The sequence below is a fragment of the Pomacea canaliculata genome, linkage group LG6 (genome assembly GCF_003073045.1).
Source record: "Pomacea canaliculata isolate SZHN2017 linkage group LG6, ASM307304v1, whole genome shotgun sequence".
NCBI lineage: Eukaryota > Metazoa > Mollusca > Gastropoda > Architaenioglossa > Ampullariidae > Pomacea > Pomacea canaliculata.
In genome coordinates, this window is record NC_037595.1 from 3,579,284 (window position 1) to 3,601,078 (window position 21,795).

The following is a 21,795-nucleotide window of genomic DNA, read 5'->3' on the forward strand; positions in this document are numbered from 1 at the left end:
GCCTAAAACTGATAACAGGTAAAGGTAAAATAAACGAGGGCCCAAAACAACCGAGACATGAGGTTGTCAAACTACAAGTAGGTTACAGTAGTAAGATCGCGAGCACCGTCTCCGTAGCGTAGCGTAGCGTATCTTGCTAAAGAACACAAAAACAGACCGATTAAAATAAACAATTTCAGTAAGAGAGTAAACATTGATTTCTTCTATCTTCTTTTAAAGACTTGATTATATATATAAGGTGACCAGACGTTTCTGGGGCGAAAGCGGGACACTTGCCGATGATGGTGTCGTCACCGTCAAAGAATGCCGAAAAAAGTGATTTTTAAAGACAATCGAGACATTTGATGGACTTGCCAGAAAGCCAGAAAGCGGGACATTGGGTGTCCCGCCCGATCAGCAGGCGGGACACGAGGTCAAAAGCGGGACTGTCCCGCCTAAAGCGGGACGTCTGGTCACCTTATATATATCTTGAGAAAACAATTTTTTTTTTTGTGCGGTTCAGGTAACACTGAAGAATGGGAGATAACAAGCGAAACTTTTTTTTTAAAGGTGTCTTACGTCCCTTTGATTAGTTTATCTTACGACGAAATCATTTTTATTTGACACAATATATATAGTCGGTTATTAGCAGTGATAGTGTGTGGGATAACCATTACCGACAACCCAGGTTCTTAGTTGTAATGCACACACACACACACACACGCACACAAAATAAAAAGAATAAATAGACAGAAACGGGAGACAGACGCACGAATTAAATAGACATTAAAAGATATTCGATTCGCTGAAATATTTATGAGGATCACACAACATAATAAGTTTCTTTCAATGGAAAACAAAAGAGAAAGAAAGAAAAAGAAAGAAATGGGAGAAAGAAAAGGGAGAATGACGGAAGGAAAAAAGAAGGAAGGAACAAGAACAAGAAGAACTAGAACAAGAAGAAGAAAAACAAGAAGAACAGGAAGAAGAAGAAGAAGAAGAAGAACAAGACGAAGAACAACAAGAAGAACAACAAAAAGAAGACCAAGAAGAACAACAACAAGGAAAAAACCCAAAAAGAACAAGAACAAGAACAACAAGAAGAGGAAGAACAAGAAGAAGAAGAAGAAGAAGAAGAAGAAGAAGAAGAACAACAACAACAACAACAACAACAATAACAACAACAACGAGAAGAAGAACAAGAAGAAGAATTTGCTGGAAATAGCAGTAATTAAATGCGACTTTTTTAAAATAAAATCTTTCGTAAACCTATAAGCTTTTACAATCCATTTTTAATTTAATCATACACACGATTGTTGCACGTCACACTTCCGAAGGGTTCCGAAGTTTTTCCCTTCACTGATCGAGACGCTTGCCCCCCCCCCCCCCCCAAAAAAAAAAAAAAAAAAAAATCAGCGGCCGGCTAGCCGCCGAGTGAAAGTCTGAATAAAATCTACAGTTGTGTGGCAATTTCGATCTTTGTTGTGTTTTTGTACGACTAGCCCACCCCTACATAGCCATTAGGGACTGACGTGTTGGTTATATAGTATAAACAAATAGAATGGAATAAAGAATAATAGGGTTTACGCTGACTGCATACTACATGTACTCATTCAGGATCGAGTGGGAAAAAAATCCTTGACAATCATCTCGATGATTCGCGTATACAGGTATTTTCATTTTGTGTTTATTCTGTTTTCTTCTGATTGTATTTTCATATTCTAATAGAGGTGTTATGTGAAAAAACTATTAAATAATGTCTACAAAAAGATATGGAACAAAAGGCTTCAAAATCGGGATGACTTATTTAAAAAAAAAAAAAAATCCACTAGGTTCAATAACTTCTCCCGCTACAAAAGAAATGCACTTCCGGGTCATCCTGCTTCATTCTGACCGTTACTCCCAATTTTGCTGGACATTTTACCCAAATTCACTAACAATGTAGACGTAGTGAGCTTCAGGCAACGTAGATGTGAGTACTTTTCGTCATACACTATAATAAAATAGCTTTGTAAGAATCTCTGGCATCGCGGCTGAGCTGGGAATCGTCTTGACAAAATTCGATCAATTATCAATCGAGAAATGGGGGTCGATAATCCGCCCTCGATCGGGGTCACCATCAAATTTTTCCTTCCCGTGATGTTTTCCCCCCTCCCGACCCCTTAGTTTCGTCTGTGCATTGTCGAGATAAACCCGTCGGCATCTGCCCATGGATGCAACTGGTGCTAAGTAGCAGGCAGAGGAATGCATGGCCGTTGAGCTGTCGGCTCCGACGGAAGCTGGCTGGTGGCGGGCAGAGGCTGCTGTCAAGGTGTGTGCAGATGTCGTGCACCGCACAGTGCAGAGCTACTGAAGCAGGACTCTAGTGTGCGTTCTTTCTTTTCTTTTCACTGGCGCCATGGTCGACATGCAAGCAGTGACAGTAAAGATATCTTCGAATTTATGCAGTTATTAATTACAACTTGCATCCGTCAAAGTGCATCGTGTTGATTTAGCCGGAGAACTTCGAAAATGCAACAATGGCGGTTCGCAGAGAGTGATCAGTCATCGGGCCAGACGAATTAGGGCGGTGTGTCGTCTGTTCGCATGACTAGTTGATCCATGTAGGAACAGTTAGTTACCTGCGTGTTTGTTTTTCGGGAGACGGGCACTGTTTTTATTCACCAGTTATCTGCCTTGATTTCTGTAGTCAACGACGAGTGGTCCTAATGCTGATGTCACTGATTTACTTCATCAGGCCGAACGAGTTATTGAGCTCCAACGGGACATAGTAAATTTGTTTCATTTGCAATATTTTGTTCATCGATTGTTGATGATTTTTTTACACTATAAAGAATGAAAGATTTAAAAAAAATTCAATCTTGTCAACATTCAGCAAGGCAACAATTTGTGCATGCTGAAAATGTTAACAATGAAAATGTTAGTTAAAGAAGAATTAGACTAAAGTAACATCAAATCAATTAAAGATTGGTAACATAAAAAAAGGATTTAAAAAATACCAACAGTGCTTTGTATGTGCAGGTGTCAGTTTTAAAAAAAAAAATTGTAGCTGTCATCTTGGGAATGATTTTCCTACTAATTAAGAAATGTGTAAGACTGCTGCTGTTTTTACTAAAATCAAATCTGTTCTATTTTTAAAATAAGCTCTCATATTCAATTTGTAACTAAGAAACCTCTAAATTTGTTCATTAAAATTTTATCTAAACTGTGTAACCCATTTTGTTTTGGCAATCTACTCAGCACAGACAAAGTATTGCCAACAGAGCAGATTAACATTTATTTAAAATTTGTCAAGAGTTTTTGTTATAGGTTTAAAAGCAATAAGTGTTTGTTTATTGGCTTTTGTCTCATAATGAATAGAGTAATCTCAGTTTGATTTGCAGAAATGCTGACTGTAGTAGTGCTGTTATTAGTAATGGTTTCTAACCAAGAAAGTTAAAACTGCAAAAAATTAAGATCTGGGATCACTTTAGAAAGGAAGAAGTTCACTGCGCAAACAACAGCTTTTACATTTCTTGCTCTGTTTTGACTTATTTAATTAAAGACGGATAAGGTTAAATATAAAAAGTGTATTTTCTTCAGTTCTTATTTTTTTGATTGTGCATGTGAAGGAGAAATGCTTACATGCTTTATGTGAATTTAAAAAATATAGATTTCTGAAGAGACAGCTTAGTTTACTAAATGTACAACAATATATTTGCTTAATGATAAATAAGAATATATGACATTTATACAAGGAATACAACTCTTTTGCAGTGGGTTGTTGAGCATGCGAGACCCTGCGAATGGATGCCTAGAATGGATGTAAAGGGCACATGTTGACTGGAGCCAATGGCAGGGTAAAGCAATTGCACAAGCTTGTCTGGCAGCAGCAGCATCACTGGAAATGGCTACCAGCTTCTTTATGTAACTGACAAAGTCTGAAGAGGTTTGGGCTGGAAGTGCCGATGGCCAAGATGGACATTGAGACAGTGGTGTGCTGTGGTGCCTGTGCAGCTGATGTATCCTGGAAATCTTGGAGCAGCAGCCATGATAATGTTGGTGTGTTTGTTGTCCCTGGTGATGCTGTGAAGTGGGTCAGGCTGCACCTCTGGCTGGCCTGACCAATAGGAGATAAACGCACGCTGAGTGTGACGGTGGAACTGGAAAGAAAGGGCGGTGCTGCAGTGGGGGGAGGAGCTGTGAAGCGTGGTCACTTCCGTGAGGCGGCCATGTTTCGTAATGTCTTTGGAGGATGCGTATCAGATCGCAGCACGCGGACGGAGACCTTTCGCTCCACCAAGTGAGTAGCTGTGTGCCAAAAGATTTTCAATCAACATTTTTGATAATGGTAATGAAAATTAAATAATGTAAGCGCTTTGACTCAGGAGCTGGACTGTGTTGCATAGGCAGTCTTAAGTTTTTATCGTAAGATAGCTTTCTTAACTCATTTTAAGTCCTGCTTAAGTCACCATCTTAATTCCTATTTCATGACCATGCCTACCCTCTTAGTCGAGAAATAGGTTGAATCTGCAGAAAGGTCAAGGTCAGCAGTATGAATAAATTCTTCCTGGGATCGTCCAGGCTTTCCTTGGAAACCATATATTCAACCAATGCAAACTGCGCTATATCATTGTTGCCTTGCAAACCACATTCTCTTGAAACCGCAAAATTCACGCTTGTATAATGGCTGAAATGAGGAAGAAGGAGAAATGCTCCAATTGAAGCAATGACAAAGCGTTAATGCTAATCGAATCATTATTAGGCTAGTGGGGAAGCTGTCTTAAATTTTAAGAAAGAAATCACTGCTTAAGGAGTTAAGATGGCCCATGCAACACACTTTTTTGCCATGTTAGGCTAAGACAATTTTTTTTAGCTTAATTGCAGTCTTAAGTTAAGACCACCTATACACTGCAGCCCTGGGTCTTTAAGTTTCAGGGCATGTTTGACATAAATCATTAGTTTTGTTTAGGTGTCAGCAAGCTGTTGAAGGTTAAGATTGCTTTCTGTGTTTTACAGATATGCCTTTTCAGCCATAACGTGAAATCTCAAATCAGTAAAGTCTTTTCCCAATATATTCCAGGATATCCCAGAACATCCATAGTATATTTTACATAGTTAAAGGTTTCAAAGCTATCACAGTGGTCATGTATGGTCATGGATGGCAGTTTATTTAAACATTATTTCTGTTAAAGAGGTGCCAAAGTAAAAAATGTTTTCAAAATGATGGCATTTTGTTCATTGCAAGATTCCTACTCCCAGATTTTAAGCAAATAACATCCTTTCTTTGAGGCAGATGTAAGCCCTCGAACACTGACATTCTTGCAAGTGCATAAAAGAGGTCAAATATGTGATGGATGTACGGTTGCTTCTCTCTCCAGATACGTTTATTTCCTTTGATCAAGGTAGTTTGTCATGTGTAAAATGACCATGTTTTCTGATGCAAATGACCATTTACCAGATGCTTTACAATTATTGTGAACATTTTCTGATAACAAATTAGAAGGGAAGTAACTTTGTACCTTTCAAGAAGAAAACCCCATTTAGCCATTTTACTAACATGATTGACTTCCCTTTGATCATAGGTAAGAGGATTTATATAAGAAAGTGTGCACTTTTCCACCTGTTTACATTCAGGATGGTGGATTGATTAAGACTTTGTGCTGATTGATCATTCTGAAACTACTTTTTTCATAATGTAGATGCTTTATTCTTGGTTATTGAAAATATTTCTCTCTGTGACTTGTACCCATATTGGTGCCTTTTAAACTTGAATGGAAGTACAAATATTTTGTGTGATGCAGTGTCTGAATGACTTTATTGAATGTCTCTTCAGATATCTCTTTTTCAATGTGATTACAAGTGTGATATTCCATATGGATCATGGTAGAAAAATTCAGTTTTTAAACTGTTAAATCAATTTAACTTTTTTGTTTTTATCATTTATAGTTCCAATACAGTCGTTTTAAAGATTAGAAATTAAACACTTTTTGAGGCAATTTAGGCTTCCACCTTGCTTGAATATTAATAAATACTCTACGCTCTCCCATCAGTTGTAGCCTTGATAATTGTAATCTGTGTAATAAGACATAGCTGATTTGATCTATTTCTGTGTATGTTGAGGGCTTGTGTGTAAATGGGTTATTCACATAGATTTTGTGAATAAGGCATTGCAATAAATTTACTTATTTATTTAAAGCAAGATTTTTTGCTTTATAGTCTATAGGACCTTTAAAGAGTTAGCAAGGGATTAACAGTTGTCATGTCACAAGAAGATTGCAACTGTGAAACATGATTCCTTTACAGTGAGGTAATTAAAACTTAGGCCTATCCTTACAATTAAAGCTTTTTCCCCATAGGGGTCTCGTTTTGCAAGAAGCAGCCATGTTTCTGCAAATCTCTTTTTTGCCTGTGCTGTTTTCATGGTCAATATAAAAATAGTTGCGGCCCTATGCTCTAAGGGGGGTGAAAAGGAATAAGAAGGAAAAAAGCTGTATCAGACAGCATAATTTTTCATTTTTCTGTACCTTGGACTTAAGAGTTAAGATTTTTTATGCTAGTCAGCATAAGAAAGTACTCTGGAAGAATGGCCACTGTATTTTACTAAGCAGAGAGCGTAGACATTCCTGCTACTTCCCTTGATCAGTGGATTATAAAGTACTGGGTAGTAATATGTTAATCCTACAGGCATTGCAACTTAGTTCACAGGTTTCAGTAATTGGAACTTGAGGGATGGTCATTACTTAATGGTAGCTTATTTATCTCTAGAAAGATTGTTATATAATTTTGGGATATATATTTGTTATGTAAACTGCAAGTATTTCCAAGAATTGGTGCTGCAATACCCTCATTGGAAATATCTGTTGCAAGTAAAGAAATATTTTGAAACTATCTCACACATACAGAGGAATTTAGAAAACAAAGTAAAATATTGTATCCAGGTGTAGAAATTGTCAGATATGGCCAAAATTCTTTAAACTCATCTGTGAAAAAAAAAACATCAACAGGTAGTCAAAATTTCTTGCATATCACTTTGAAACATGTATTACTGTGATATGTAGGAAATACAAGAAAAACAAAACAAAAGAAAGTAAGGTACTGTTATTGCTAGAAACAGAGATACACTACCTTAAAGGTGCGAAGCTGTGTTTTCATCACATTTTGAGATTTTTCCAAACTTTGCAAACTTGCCATTTTTTATGACAATTTTTTATAATAACATTTTGAAACTCTATGTTGCTCCTAGTTCAGACTAACAAGAACAACAGTTCAGGATTATTAGTTAACCAACACAAAATAAGCCAAAATGAAAATATTTGCCTATGTAATTTCACTTCAAGAGCATATTAAAGGGCTTCCAAAACAAGGTGTAATGCACTATTACATCTCCAAAATGATAAAATCTACAGACAATAGCAGATACTTTTTAATCAGTTTTTCCCTGGTGTACTACTGTCTCCAAATTTGTTATATCTGTAGCACCAAAGTTGGAAGTGGACATACTGTTGTTAGAATCACCTGTATCTTTTAAACTACTAAAAATAAAGCTACGAAATTCAGCAGGATTGTTTAGGGTTATGTAAACATCTGTAGGTTGTAAGTCTGTCATAAAACATTTACTCTAAATTTTAAGGAAGAGAAAATAGATTTAAAAAAAATGAAATTCAAACCAACGTCCATGCATGCCTTCACTAATTTTCTCAATACTTCATTCAGGTATGAATGCTAAATCCCATTATTTAAGAAATAAGAAGTTAAAGTTATAGTTAGCTATCCAGCTATAAGAAATTTTTCATCCAAAAACAAGTGTGTGCAAAATCGTCAACTGAAAGCAAATATTACTGTTGTATTGTACAGGAATCTTGCAAAGTGAAATGAAAATGCAACATATCTGGCTGGTCATTGGGAAATCTGAAGAACACCATTCCATTGAAAGATATTTTATATCAGTCATTGCTACAGTTATTTCCACAATAGTTTATGCAACTGATTCTTTTTTTCACCTTGGACAAAAGTCAGTTTCTGATCATGATATAGATAATCACTTATGTTAAGAAAAAAATCGCCACAAGATGGTGATTGTGTATTAACTATAATGACAGTTGTGTTAAGTTTTGCTTATTTTATACAGTGAAATTACATGCATGCATAGGCACTTGTGTGTGCGCACACTCATTCTTTCATAACAAATAGCTACAAATATCTAGGATGTATTAACTAAGATGAGTTTTAGCGTAATATGGGGTGAATTATGCATGCAAGGAAAGAAAGGAGTGATAGAAAGTGTAAAAGTTCATAAAAACCTTTATTTAGATCATATATCTCTTTTTTTGGAAACTCTTTTCTCACAGGTAAACCCATTGCTGACATGCAGGGCTGAAATTTGGGGCTTAGACAAAAAGAACCCAGAAGAAAATATTTCGCACTTTTGCAATGAAATTTTTCATAGATGTAACCTTTCGTTCTTCACATGCTGTATGGCAAAGTGGTATAACATTCTTTTTATGTATATACATACTTAAAGTGTATGAAATATTGATCACCTATAGTGAAGTTAGCAAAATCAAGATTTTCAGAAAGGTGTATGAGATGCTTGTACAACAGTCTGTGAAAGACATCTGGGCTACAGACAAAAAAATATTCTTAGAAGACAACAGCTTTGGGTTATCTGGCTTCAGCAAGGTGTAGGGATGATTAAATGTTTGTACATGTATCAGAATTTAAAGATCATCTCACCTGCAGCTTTTTCCAAACCAGACATTCAAAAATGGAGGGTAATTACAAATATCAGTAGTGCACTTCTTCTTTTAGTAATAATATGCAGCCAGAGAAATATTTAATTGTAACACTCAGATGGCATAGAAGACTGAGAAAAAGAACCTTAGGCATTCATGCCAAAATGAGGTGGTTTGACCTTGTGCATCAATACAAAAACAGGCTGCCCAGTCTGCAATGATGCAGATGTCACTGAAGATGAAGTTAACCTTCTTTGACTTAATAACTTTTCAAAACTGTTTGTGCAAAATGTAGTTTCCTCCAAACATCCATCACAGAGAGAGTAGAGGAAGTACTGAGTACTAAGGAATGAAAATCATATCATCTTTGTAGCAAAATACATACCTGAAGCAAATAAACTTAGGGCAAAATCAAAAATCAAACCCAGTGGACACAAGTTGTAACTAATTGTGCAAAGTTTTGCATTAATCTCATGTATTGTGGCCATATAAATAAGTAATAAATGAATTAAACAATTATAGTATTACACAGGATATATGTATTATGTGATTATGTGTCTTCATTCTGAAGAGACAAAACAATGTAATTCAAGATTTTGTTATGCCTTATGTTCATAGATGTTTCCTGGATTTAAAATGAAATGAAAATGTTCATCTTACATGTTGGTTTCTATATTCTGCTCTTGCTTGAATCTCGTCTATGTTATAATGATGATGTCAATGACATTAAAGATATCAAGTGTCACAAGTCTCTCTCTTTTTCTGAAGAAATCATTTCTCTCCTGTAAGGAGTCTTTTTAACTGGACATGTCAGATGTGTGACTATGGCAATTTTACATGGCAGTCACGTAGAAGCATTCTTGGCCAAATGTTAAATGAAGTGATAAAATAAGGCTGTGGCTATGTGTCCAGACCAAGAATAACTGAACACACATGCTATAAGAGTTATGGTTATGTATCTACTGATCTTCAAAGCTCAAGGCCTATTGAAAGGACCTTGAATAGCTGTATTACATTTCAAGACTTAGTATTGGAACTCTGTAAACATAATAAAATGTTATGAAATATTTACCTGATGTCCTTTAAAATTGTTCTGTTTCAGGCTAAAGTTTGGAGTGCCAGTCAATGTTGCTTTAAAGAATGGAAACCTTCCATCCCCACTGGTGGTAAGATGCTGTTTTTCTTTTTCTTTGTTAGAGCTAAATGAAACTTGCATATTATTTGAAATGCATTGAGCCAAATATAGCTTAATGACAAGAACTTTTGCAGATGTGGTATGGCTTTCAAATGCATCTTTGTAGCTCTTAAAGATATTTTATCTGCTGCCTAGATTACTGTCCTTCAGATGTGAGAATAAGAAAAGAGATTAGAGTCAACCTTATATTTCTTGTTGTGTAGGATATGCTAGTGTATATTGCCAAGGAAGGGGTAGCAACTGCAGATGTCTTTCGGCGACCAGGCAACCCTAATGACATCCGTCGCATTGTCAAGCGTTTGTCAGAGGGCCGGCAAGTGATATATCCGAACTACAGCTTTTACACACTAGCCTCAGTTGTCAAAGTAAGTAATGAATTTTACAAAGCAACATTATACAGCTGATTTCTCTTTTTGTTTTGTCACTGACTGTTTATGCAAATAGCATCCTTCTTCTTAGTTTGATGCTTAGTTGTGAAGTTGAGAATCTGTGTTATTATATTTGTTTTTCTGCTTCTTTTTTTTTAAAAGCCACTCAAGGGACAACAGTTTAGTAGGCTGTCCTTAGAAGGTTTAAAAAAAAATAGTACTTAACCTTAGTCACATTAGAAGAGGAGACAGTATAGCTGAAAGAGTTGTGAACAGAGTCTTGTTTCTACATTTTGATGCTCGATTTTGTTTTTTTAATTAAATGCCCCATTTGGTAGAATTAGAATAACAGTTGATGGGATGGGTAAGGGGAAGGAGAGAGAGGTGGAGAGATTTTAATGCTTATTTATGTGGTATCTGGTTGGCTGGCTCAGAAATTCCTGCTCAAGATTCCTGGTGGTGTGTTGACTGCTGATGGAGAGGAGACCTTGCTGCAGGTGCTTACACTGGGCCACCGGCTAGAGCAATGCCAGGCAGTTCATGGGCAAGTATTTCCAGTCTTTCTGCATTTGTGGCCATAACTAATTTGCAGCTCCCAATTTTAGCCATTTTAAAAAAAAAATTTATTTACTCTTTCTAATATTTTTCTCCTTTTGGATAGCTTTAGCTTCCAAACTGAGATGACGAGAAGACTAAAGTGAATTATGGGGTTGAGAACAAATCATCTTAGATAGCATCATGCCTTAGATAGCATCATGCCATCCACTCATTTTAGATTTTTTAAGAAAATCGGGGAGAAAAACAGTATAAAAAAAAAAACAAAACGAACAACAAACCCCACAACTTTTTAGATATTTTGATGGTGCAGAGTTTGGTAGATTTGTCAAGGCAACCTTATTCTTTTGAGGGCATAAAAATACAAGCAAGTGTCTAAAATTTTTTATTTGCTTATTTTCATTCTATATACATACACACACTCACATGCATGAGAGAGGTTATTTAAGTGATTTGGCTTTCAGATTCATTGAATCACTGAGCAGAGCTCATCAGCAGTTGCTGGCCCTGCTGTTTGGTACATGGTTTCGCATCATCTCTTATTCGGAGATCAACCTGATGTCAGTGGAAGCATTGTCTCGTTCGGTGGCTGGGTCAATGTTCCACACATGTGCAGAGGATCCAGCTAAAGTGGAGAAAGCCTCACGCATTATGCAGCTGCTTATTGACAACTTTGGCGTGGCAGCCATGTTTGGTCAGGAGAACATCCAGTTCTTTGCAGAGACCACTCACACAGGAATCCATGTCCGGGAACTCTTTCATTATCACTACCAGTATTCATCTCAGGAAACCTTGCCACGTAGGTTTCTTGTCTTCGCCTTACATGTCTGTGTGACAGCAATTTTTTTTTTTTATGTCAGATCTTGCTACAAGTAAACTGTTGTCATGATCCTCTACCTGCTCACTTTCTTGGAAGAATGTCCAGAACCAAGTTACTATATCAGTGAATCAGGGTATCATTAAAAGTGAGCGTTTAAGTGTGAAATAAGTGTAAAAACATTTCTTCAGTGACTGGACTTTGATGATTGTAAATTACTAATACTCAACATCTGAGTGAATAACACTACTTCATTCATGAGATACAAGCACTGCAATTCTCCATTCTTTCTTGTCTTTGTAACTGTTTTGTCATACAAAGATGATATGAAGTTTTCTTGATGAGATTGCCCAGATCACTAGAAATTAAAATGTTGTGTGCAGCGGTGTCTCCAGACTTCATCGAAGTATCTCATTTGGAAGGGGACAGTGACCATGAGGCTGGTGGGGTTGAAAGTGATGAAATGGGTGTAGGTGGAGACAGCCCAGAACTATCTCCCCTGGCAGGCCTGAGGAGGCAGCTTCCATCATCAGATGCAGGACACGATGGAGACATATCTCAACTAACCATCAATGTCTCTACGCTTTCTGCACCTGAGGTCTCACTCATGCCTTCCCCAGAGGTGTCAAAGGTAGGGTGTGAATGTATTCTGTGCACAAGCAGAAGTCTGTGAACTGTATTTGTCCTACTTAAATATTGAAGGACCATATTTATACTGAAATTGGTGGTAGACAATAGAAAAAGAAATTGCTGATAAAGGTATTTAATATGGCATTCTTGTGGGGCAAGTTTCACCTGTAAAGATTAGGTGTAATTTATATGGGTAGAAAGAAATTATGTGACTTCTGGTCATGAAGAGGATCTGTTCAGTATGTTTGGGTTATTGCAGAGACCGAAGTCACTGGAGGACAACTTGAATGAGATGCGTTCCTACTATCAGTCTCGGAGTCTTTCACGCTTCAACTCTGTGAAGCGTAAGCAGCTGGAACGCCTCCGACAGCGATCTGACTGGTTTCTATCACCTACAGTTATCTCCACTTGCAGTGTGGCTGGCACAAATATCCTGGGCCACTCTTTCAAGCACTCACACCACCACAATGGCAAAAACAACGGCAGCTCAAAAAATGGAGGAGGATGCAGTGGCACTGGCTGCGGAAGCAGCAATGGCTGTGGAAGTGCAAAGAATTCTGGCAACTCTGTGACTAAAGCTTCGTCTGAGGGCACCGTCTTGGAGGCTTTTTCTGACGCAGACTCAGTGTTTACAGATAATAGTTCTCGCTCTGAGTCCCCGGCCTCCGAGCCAGTTTGGAGTCATGTGCTGAAAGCCGAGTCCCGCGAAGTCATCCACAGCGACACCCTGGCAGAGATTGCACTCCCTCACGTCCAGTCTCATTACTTTTTTGACCACCGCCATCACCACCATCACCGCCATCATCACCACCACCATCATCACCACCACCACCATCATCATAACTGCAAGCAGACCTCAGGAGTGTTAGAAATCTGCGCTGCAGAGACAACTTCAGCCTCACTAGAGACAGAACCTGAGTGGCAGAGCAAAGATTTTGTGGAAGAGCAACAGCTCACACAGGCATGTGACACCCCTGGATCATGGTCAAGTCCGGGGGATGATGTGAGCACATGCCTCTGTGTGGCAGACGAAGGTGAACTCCATGAGCTTGATGTAAGCTCAGGGGGATTTAGTGTGGACCTTTCTGGGATGAATTCCAGTACTGACAAACATGATGTGGAAAGCTCGAGTCTCATGGACAACCCAGCTGGCATAGAAGTGACAGCTTTTTCCGAAGAGGGAGGTCTAACTGGGTTGGAGGAAGACACTTTTGAACGTAAGGCTGACTCACTGGTGATGGAGGTTGCATGTCCAGATACACATCTTGATATGATGGATGCAGGAGATGCTGTCCAAAGAGCAGCATTTGATGTTGGAGAGGCAACGGACCAGAAGGGCCAAAGTGTCGAGCATGAGGAGAGCTGTGAAACAGGGCAGCCTCGCACTTCAGCTGACCACTACTCTTAGCACTTTCTGGGGTTTTTTTTATTTGTTTGGTTTTTAAAAAATTTTTTTTTTATCAAAATTGGAAGGAGATAAATTATGTTTGAGTATGTTTATGGTTTTGTGCATTATGTGTGTGTGAGAGAGTGTGCAGTTGTACATGGATATATGTCCATATATAAATGTGTATGTGTGCCTGTATGCACATGATGCTTTTTTGGATGTTTACCCACTCAGCAGCAATTAAAAAATGGAGCCTAGCCTTTGAAGTTACATAAAAGGATGAAAGGTCTCGGTGTGTACCTGGTATATTGTAGAGCCTGTGTTCTGGTCTTAGTTATAATTACAGAATGCAGCTCTTGGTTTCAATCTCAGCTAATCACATTTGAAGTATGTATGCCAAATTAGACAAGCCACATGGTGTAAAATATTTCACCAGGAGGTTTTAAATATACTGCAAATACACATAGAATGTCATACAGTAAAATCAAACTGCTTGTTGTTATGTCCTGTAAATTTTTGTGTGATTAGAACGTACTTCAGATATATGACCTCTCATTACACCACACTAAAGATATCTTACCCTTTCGAGTGAATTTTTAAAAAAAATGAAGTTTTTTTAATGAATCTTTTAATTATTAGTGTTTTATGAGAAGTTGTATCAAAATATTTCCAGTGGATCTTTTCCATTTGTGATGGTGTATGTATGATTTTATGTATATAGTGATTATAAAAGGACAGATGAAGGTAGAATGTATTCCTGTAATTTTTTTTTTTTAATGGCCATGAAGGACTGGAGTGACATGCCTTTATGCATTTATATAGTTCATCAGTCCTTTTCCTTTGTTTTCCTTTATTTTTGTTTATTTTATTTTTTTTTTTGCGGAAAAATTGAGTTAAACTTGTGGACACTATGAAGCATTTATATGACCATGTAAGAAAAATTTCTTCAATTCTAGTGATACCACAGCGAGCCATTGTAAAGGGGCTGTTCATTAGGTTGTACAAAACTGCGTTGGTGAAGTCACACAGAATAGACATCACACCTAATTCCAGGCATTGAGATGGAAAGCCCTTCCAGTCACTTCTCTTGTGTGGTCAGTGCTTACTTTTTTTTTTCGGAAGTGAGTTTTTTTCGCAACTAGAAGTGAACTGGAAAATTGTCACCCTTCACAGGGCTTAAGCAGTGTCTATAGTTATTATGAAACTTTTTATTTTCAGTCCTACAAAAATCATACAACAAAAGAATGTTTCTTATGACAATGTGTAAGGGTAAATGAGAAAAGCTGTTGAGGATACAGATTCGGGCCCACAGAATTTTGTGATGTTCTGCATGCATCAGTAACATGATGTAAATGGAGCAACAGGCTGTTCATATATACACACATGTGCATATGTATGTGTGTGTGTTTTGTGAAATGTAAAAGTAGTTTAAAACAAGAGAATTTTTTATATGTATATCTTCATGTGAGGGTGAAGAAGTTCCAAGTACCTTCATGGGTGGATCTTCCTTTATAATTAAGGATCTTTCTACTGGATGGCTTTGTTACCTTTATATTGTCCAGATCTGTTCTTTCAAAGATGGAAATTATTTTACAAACATTGACTGTGGTACTTTGTTGAAAACAGTTTAGTTGTTGATATATTAGTTGCCAATGGCTGTAGAATTAATACCTTATTCAATTAATTTTAGTGATATTTGTGCTGCAGAGGTTTGCACAGTTGTAATGTGCACCTGAAGTGAAGCAAGAACAGTTGCAAGATCTAATGATGTCATTATTCTATTGTAGATTGGCAAATCTAGAAAATGCCAAAATGGATTGATAGTTTTTTTGTTTTGTTTTTTTTTGGCTACATTCTATCAAGCAACTCAATCCAAATTACAGGCTGGTAATAGACATATATCTTTAAAAACAACAACAACCAAAAAACCCATGCAACTCAAGATGATTTGAAACTCAAACAACCTTGAGAAGCAGACTCAGTGTCAACCTGGAGGAGCTATAGTGGGCTCCATTTAACATGCAGAGGTGAAAAATGCGTGAATTTCCTGAGCCTTAGCATGTATACGGTGCACACTTTACTGTAAGAGTTTATCCTAACCTACCTTGTTTTTGTTTGTTTTTTAAGTTTTGGAATGTCTGTTGTATCATCGTAGTACAGAGGAGGGAGGGTTGGTGCAAGAGGGGTTGCCTAACAATGCATTCCCAGTTAGAGATTTTGGGTTATGCATTCTTTTTCTGGATGGCTTTTAATACACAAATGTGTGATGTTCTAGTTATGGTGACCGTCTTTATTGTGAAGTTGCAAATCATGCCATGATGAAGAGCACTGGTAAGATGTTTACATCATTTCAAGTTTACACTTGAGTTGAGCATGTTGATCACCATTTCTTTGTGCAGAAAGCTTAATTTTTCAAATTATAAGTGGTGTGTTGTTGGACTTAAATTCTGTGAAAATGTACACCAACCTAGATTTTTTATTTTAAAAAATCATGGTGTGCCACTTTGTTGGCGGACTATGATTGTTGGGAAAACGTCAGCAGAATTGTCTAGAAAGTAGAGCAAAGCAATGCATGTGGTTCCCTTCACCTCCTTGCTTGGTATGTTGATATGTGCACTTTAAGGTGAATATTTAGTTGTGTAAAATGGTTTAATGTTACAAACTTGGAATGTTTAAAAGGTAAAAGTGTCCAGTCTGTAATATGCAAAGCTGCAGTTCTTCTATTTATTCTTTTTTTTTTTTTTTTTTTTTTTTTTTTTTTGTAACTATTTGCTGGCTCTTGCTTATGCTAAAAAAAAACTGCCGGCATAGACCTGTATGTGCATGAATGTGAGAGCACATGCTTTTGCTCTTGTGGATCTGCATGTGCTTGTGGGCTGCTAAGTAATACTAGAACACAGATTTCTTGCAGTGTGCATATGCACCACGTTGATGTGACCTTATGTACCATGACCTTTCACCAGTGTGATTGTGTCTTTTTATGTTTCAGGTGTGGCCTGTTGTACTACATATGATGTGACTGTATTTCTGTCTCATGGGCTTTATGCTGCAGGGTTCTGTGCATGGGTGCATATACCCACATGCAGGTGTTTGCTTGCTTGTGCGCACCATGTGAGTGTATGTGCTTTACATAGATTTATGTGCAATTCTTTTACTGATTCTTACAAAAAATCAATTCAAGCAGTTGTTTTTCAGTCATTTGCTTTATTCCATATGTTACTCCTTAAATGTTTCTTTGCTTCCTTGACTGTTCAGTTTTTGACCTTCAGTATTGCTTTTGTGCTTGACCAGAACATGACTTTTAGATTGCATGGCATACAATGTAACATTGAAATCCTAGCTTGTAGGGCTTTTTTCCTTTGTCCTTGGTGCATGCCAGCGAGCATGTTTAGTTAACCTCATTAAATATTGTCAAAGAGAAGCTGACAAAAGTGCTTAAGCTAAGGTCTTGCAGTTACAAATACCAGCTTGTTTGTAGACTTCGTTATAGGAAGTCTGCCAGATATAAAAGATGTTGAATTTCAGGTAAAATCTTAAAGATGTTCTTTTTTTGCAAATCCATACAGGGGATCATACTTAATAACAGGATCGTTCTTGTTGTTTTTTAAATAAGGTGTCTACAAATGGTGCAATTTTGATGGCACTGTAATCCTCTTGCCAGAATGGGAGTGGCTTTTAGTCTTCCCTTTGCCAACACTGAAAGCCATGAGATTTTTTTAATTTACCATAACACAATATTTTTTCTGTACTTATTTAGATATGATGTCTTACACAATAGTTGTGATGATCTGGGTATGTCTGGTTCACCCACCATCAACACTTTCCAAGAAAAGTTGTGGTTAAACAGCAGGTGGTCTACTTTTGTAGGCTTACAGCTCTAAGAGTAGCAGACAGAATTTATTGTAGCCAGAGCCTTAATAGAAGTCAATCACTACAGTCAGAGCAAAGGAATGCTATATTTATATTGTTTAGTTCTTGTTGTTGGAGACTTTTTTTTTTTTTAAGAATCTCATGTTGGTGATGATAGGGCAGAGTTGACATTTTATTTAGAAGCTTTTGGTGTGCAACATTGCTCGGCTGTGCAAGGGTGCTCGTGAAGTTTCGTTTAATGGTTCTTGGAAGTGCCTACTGTGATTTTTGTTTTCCCCCACCCCTCTTCCCTGGTAAATGGCCAGCCCTGTGCATCCTGTTGGTGACTCCATACATCATATGGAAACTCCCTACCCTACTGTTGACTACAATTTTGGTCAGCATGCTTTTGTATGTACCTTTTCCTCACCATGCACAACATATAAATACACTAAACAGGAACATTTACCCTACACCCTTCATCAGCAGGGCATACAGGGAATGTCATCTCATGCACAGCTTAGATTCAAAAGGTATATTTTATATTTTAGTCTTTTACAGATAAATCATTTAAGAACTGGAAGAAGACTGTTTTAAGCATTGCCTATCAGTGTGGTGGCTTTTTTTCCCCTCCCACAAATGTCTAGTAATCAGAAAGACATCTAAAAACTCGTGAGAGAAGATGACTGCTTGTGGCCACCATAATGTAGAGCTATATGTTAGTTTATCAACATGTGTCCCATAAGCTGTTAGATTTTCAAATATTGCCACAGGTCAAGGTATAAGTACTTTTTTAGCGTTGTTATAAACAGTTTGTGCAGGACGTTATTTAGTCAAAAGCTTCCATTGCAGTCACATTAACATTTGGTGACATTTTTAATTGGTTGTGTTAAGTGGGATTTAAAAAAAATTTTGTTATTTTGTTATGCGAATCAGAAAGCCCAGATTGTCAACTTTTGACATTGCCAACTTGTTTGACCAATAAATTTCAACATTTTTTGCAGCATTTGGAGGGACATACTTTTCTTGTATTACCTGCAACTTGTAAGTGCAAATACGTGACAAAATATGATCCTCTTAGACAGCCAGAAAGTGGTAACATTTTGAGGAATCAAGCCTTGGCAAATGTCAATTGTGTGCTTTAATGTAACCTTGCTTGTAGCGCGAGACACATTTGTGTTTATTTTAAAATCTCAGAAAAGTTTAATCTTTGAAAGACCATTCCCCACTGATCTTTTACTTTTTAAAGCACAGTGGATTGTAGAAAAATGTTGCTATATTTAATGACATGAGAATTCTTACAGTTCACCAATATAAGTAAATTGTTAATTTTAAGTTTCATCATGTCAGTTTTAAAATAAGTTTGCATGATTTAATTGCAATCACTAATGTATTTCAGGGATTAAAAAAAAATGCCTAATCTGACATCTGTTTAAAGAAAAAGCATGTTCAGTTTAATTAGTCCACCTCATGAATGAAGATCTTTGGTATGATTGAAGAACCTTCTAAAATCAGATTGAGCCCATTTTAGGGTCTTTGTCATACTCCAAAGAGGTGTCTGAGACAGACTCTTGTTACTGGCTACCTTTACGCAGCTTTAATTTGCAGCAAGCGTTGCAAATATGGACAAGGCTGGAAGTTTTCGTTTACTCCAGCACCAGAACAAGACCAGATATCTCTGCTCACTTGTGTGTACTTTCTGTTTAATTGATTGCAGCATTCTAATTCGCAAAATTTTAACAGTTCTTGTCTGATGACGTACAAGTCATCAAACACTTGCATTCTTACCTGGGCATGTAAAAAGGTGATCATGGGCATTGTAGGACATTAGTGTCATAAACAGACGCTTCCAGCCTCCCATTATCTGGTGCCTTGAGAAACAAGTCTATGTATTACAATAATGTCTCAGTTTTAACCTTTTTCTTGGCACAGAGAATGTTGGTGTTTGAAGGCTTATATGCTCGGAATAGAAAAGGATTGTAATTTGTAATGAACTCTTAAAGTTGTCTAATTTTTTTGAAAAGCCATTAACACACTGGGCCCTGCCTGTGACTATAATCATCACATGACCTTTGGTCACTGCATGTTAATACAGTAGCTGTCAGAATTATGCAGTGTCCAATGCTAATGGTCAGTGCGTAAAGGGATGCAGAAAGGTCTGCAGCAGTAACTATTTACTACCTGCATGAGATTTATTTATTTTTATTTTTTATTTTTTTAAAGTCTCAAACAGTTCAGTTTTTGGAGCTCCTAAAAGTGCAATATATCTCATGATCACAAGCTTGTGCCTCTTAAACATAAAAATGAATACAAACTTCTGATGGAATTGCTAGATTTTCTGATACTAAACAAATTAACCAGAGTTCTGAAATTTGAGTCTTCTTCATTTAAGAGTTGTTGAAGTTTAAAAATGTAGTCAGTGAAAGAATATGCAGTTACATTTTTAGTACTTCAAAGCATGCTTTTTTTTTTTTTTTTTTTTGCTTTGCATCTTTCTGCTTTGTGCTCAAATGGCTAGCACACCACTGTATGTGTGTTCAAGTTCTCAGAAATCCAGTTAGCTGCCTCTTGCTCTGTGCAATAGTTGTTGGCTTTCAATATTTAGCAGTGTGATTCACCTTCGCTCTTGGTCTCTTGGGAATGTATTCACTCGGACTCTCTCTTCCTCTGGGGCATTGCTATACCTGGCATGTCTTTGCTTTCTGTTGTCAGCGAAAACTGCCATTGTGGTTGCAATGTGAACTGCTTGACCACTAAAAAAAATTGTTGTAGTGTAGACCAGAAGTACTTGCAACCATCAGAGCTTGTCTTCAGAGTGCACATCATCCAATGTTCACTTTAAAAGAAACAACCATTTTTAAGAGGGTGAAAATTTGAATATTGGGGTTGCATATGAGAATAAATCAGGTCAACGTCCTGTGATCCTGAAGTAGGATTTTATAAAAGTTGTTAAAAAATTCCCTGCCTTGGATTTTTATCTTTAGAGATCACTAGCTCCCTTCTATTTTTTGAGACCTTGCCAAAGATTTGTTCTTCTGGGTGGTGATTGTGAACACCAGGTGTATGCATGCATCATGCTGCACCATTTGACCAGCCTACTCTTACTGCCACCCCTTTTGCCTCCTCCAATTCCATCCTCCCCCACCCACCTACTTTGATTACTGTATGCTGCACTGAATGTCCTTGCTACCTCCCAGCCCATCCCAGGTCACATGCGCCCAGTCCCAGCACCTTACAATCTACAATACCACACATCTAAATACTTTACTGTACTCTACAGCTTTATACTGTACTGTACTGTACAATAAACTTCAACTTTACTGTCACCCTTGGTGTCTGTAAAAAATACTGTTGCTGTGTGAGCAAGGGATGTTTGCGAGCACGGAGTGGGAGAGGGAGAACAATTTGGTCATGGGGTTAGTTAGTGGAGTGTTGGATGGATATTGTGCCAAGCAATCAACTGATATCACAGTACAGCATTGGGTATAATAAACGGGTGCTTAAATACTGATAAAGCATGTGAGCGAGGCAAGATTTGAACCCAGGACACCTAATCCTCACCGTTGGTGACCAATACTTATATACATTAGTTCATGCCACAGACAAACCGTGGACCATGTGTAGTTTGTTTTAAATCATGTAACTTGCCACATGGTACAAGCCTGTGCACACTTAGCTGAAATGAAACTGTTGGGTGTCAAATCTTTAATATGGCAACTGCTTGCCTGTTGTCTGCTGCTACTAGTGCAGCCATACCAAGCACATTCTCAGTCTACAAGAGTCCTGGTCCATGCATCATGCAGTCCAAGATACATGCTAAAACAGTCATGGCTGGGTGGCACTCTTGATGGTTGATGACCCTTGACTGGTTGAGATGGTGAGGATTTTTTTTTGTGAGTTGCAGTCTCTGCTGCACCTTGTGATGGGGAATGTTTCCTTGCACTCTCTCCAGGGGTAGTTAAGAAGCAAGGGTAAGTCTTTGCTCTGGGGCAAAAATGGGGAACTCAAGGACAAGTGTCTTGTTTTTAAAACAAAGTGGTGTCCAGACCCCACAGATTTTGTTTTACCCATGGAACTATAGCTATAAAGCAGTAGCAAAGGTGACCTTGGGTAAATAATATGAAGTTGTGCCCACAGGGTCTGGACATGCTTTTTCTTGAGTTCCCTATTTTGCCCTAGGGAAAAGACTGACTCTTACTTTGCAACTAAGACATCAAGGTTCTTCCTCCCACTGAACTTCTCTCTCCACCTTTATCTAGGGCTGTGGGTGCTTGGTTGTACCAAAAAACAGTGATATTTTT

The 21,795-nt window shown here is 37.6% G+C and overlaps 1 protein-coding gene across 2 annotated transcripts; it reads left to right on the forward strand.

Annotated features, from left to right (window-relative positions):
* The first annotated feature begins 1,610 nt into the window (after nt 1-1,610).
* On the forward strand, nt 1,611-20,820 carry LOC112565682. Of its 2 annotated transcripts, none has more exons than XM_025241322.1 (8): nt 1,611-1,951; nt 3,736-4,261; nt 9,796-9,859; nt 10,092-10,253; nt 10,691-10,800; nt 11,276-11,610; nt 12,012-12,259; nt 12,518-20,820. In XM_025241322.1, the coding sequence occupies exons 2-8, from the start codon at nt 4,191-4,193 to the stop codon at nt 13,664-13,666; spliced, it is 2,139 nt and encodes a 712-aa protein (XP_025097107.1). In that variant the 5' UTR covers nt 1,611-1,951; nt 3,736-4,190; the 3' UTR covers nt 13,667-20,820. The 2 variants fall into 2 exon arrangements, with proteins under 2 accessions (XP_025097107.1, XP_025097108.1); XM_025241323.1 differs by lacking the exon at nt 1,611-1,951 and adding an exon at nt 2,283-2,749.
* The last annotated feature ends 975 nt before the right edge of the window (nt 20,821-21,795 follow it).

Excerpts from the sequence above, each read along its gene's own strand:
- LOC112565682 (XM_025241322.1), top strand. The coding sequence starts at position 4,191 with ATGTTTCGTAATGTCTTTGGAGGATGCGTATCAGATCGCAGCACGCGG. Across the intron at positions 4,262-9,795 it reads GAGACCTTTCGCTCCACCAA|GCTAAAGTTTGGAGTGCCAG; the intron begins GTGAGTAGCTGT and ends GTTCTGTTTCAG. Across the intron at positions 10,801-11,275 it reads CAATGCCAGGCAGTTCATGG|ATTCATTGAATCACTGAGCA; the intron begins GCAAGTATTTCC and ends TTTGGCTTTCAG.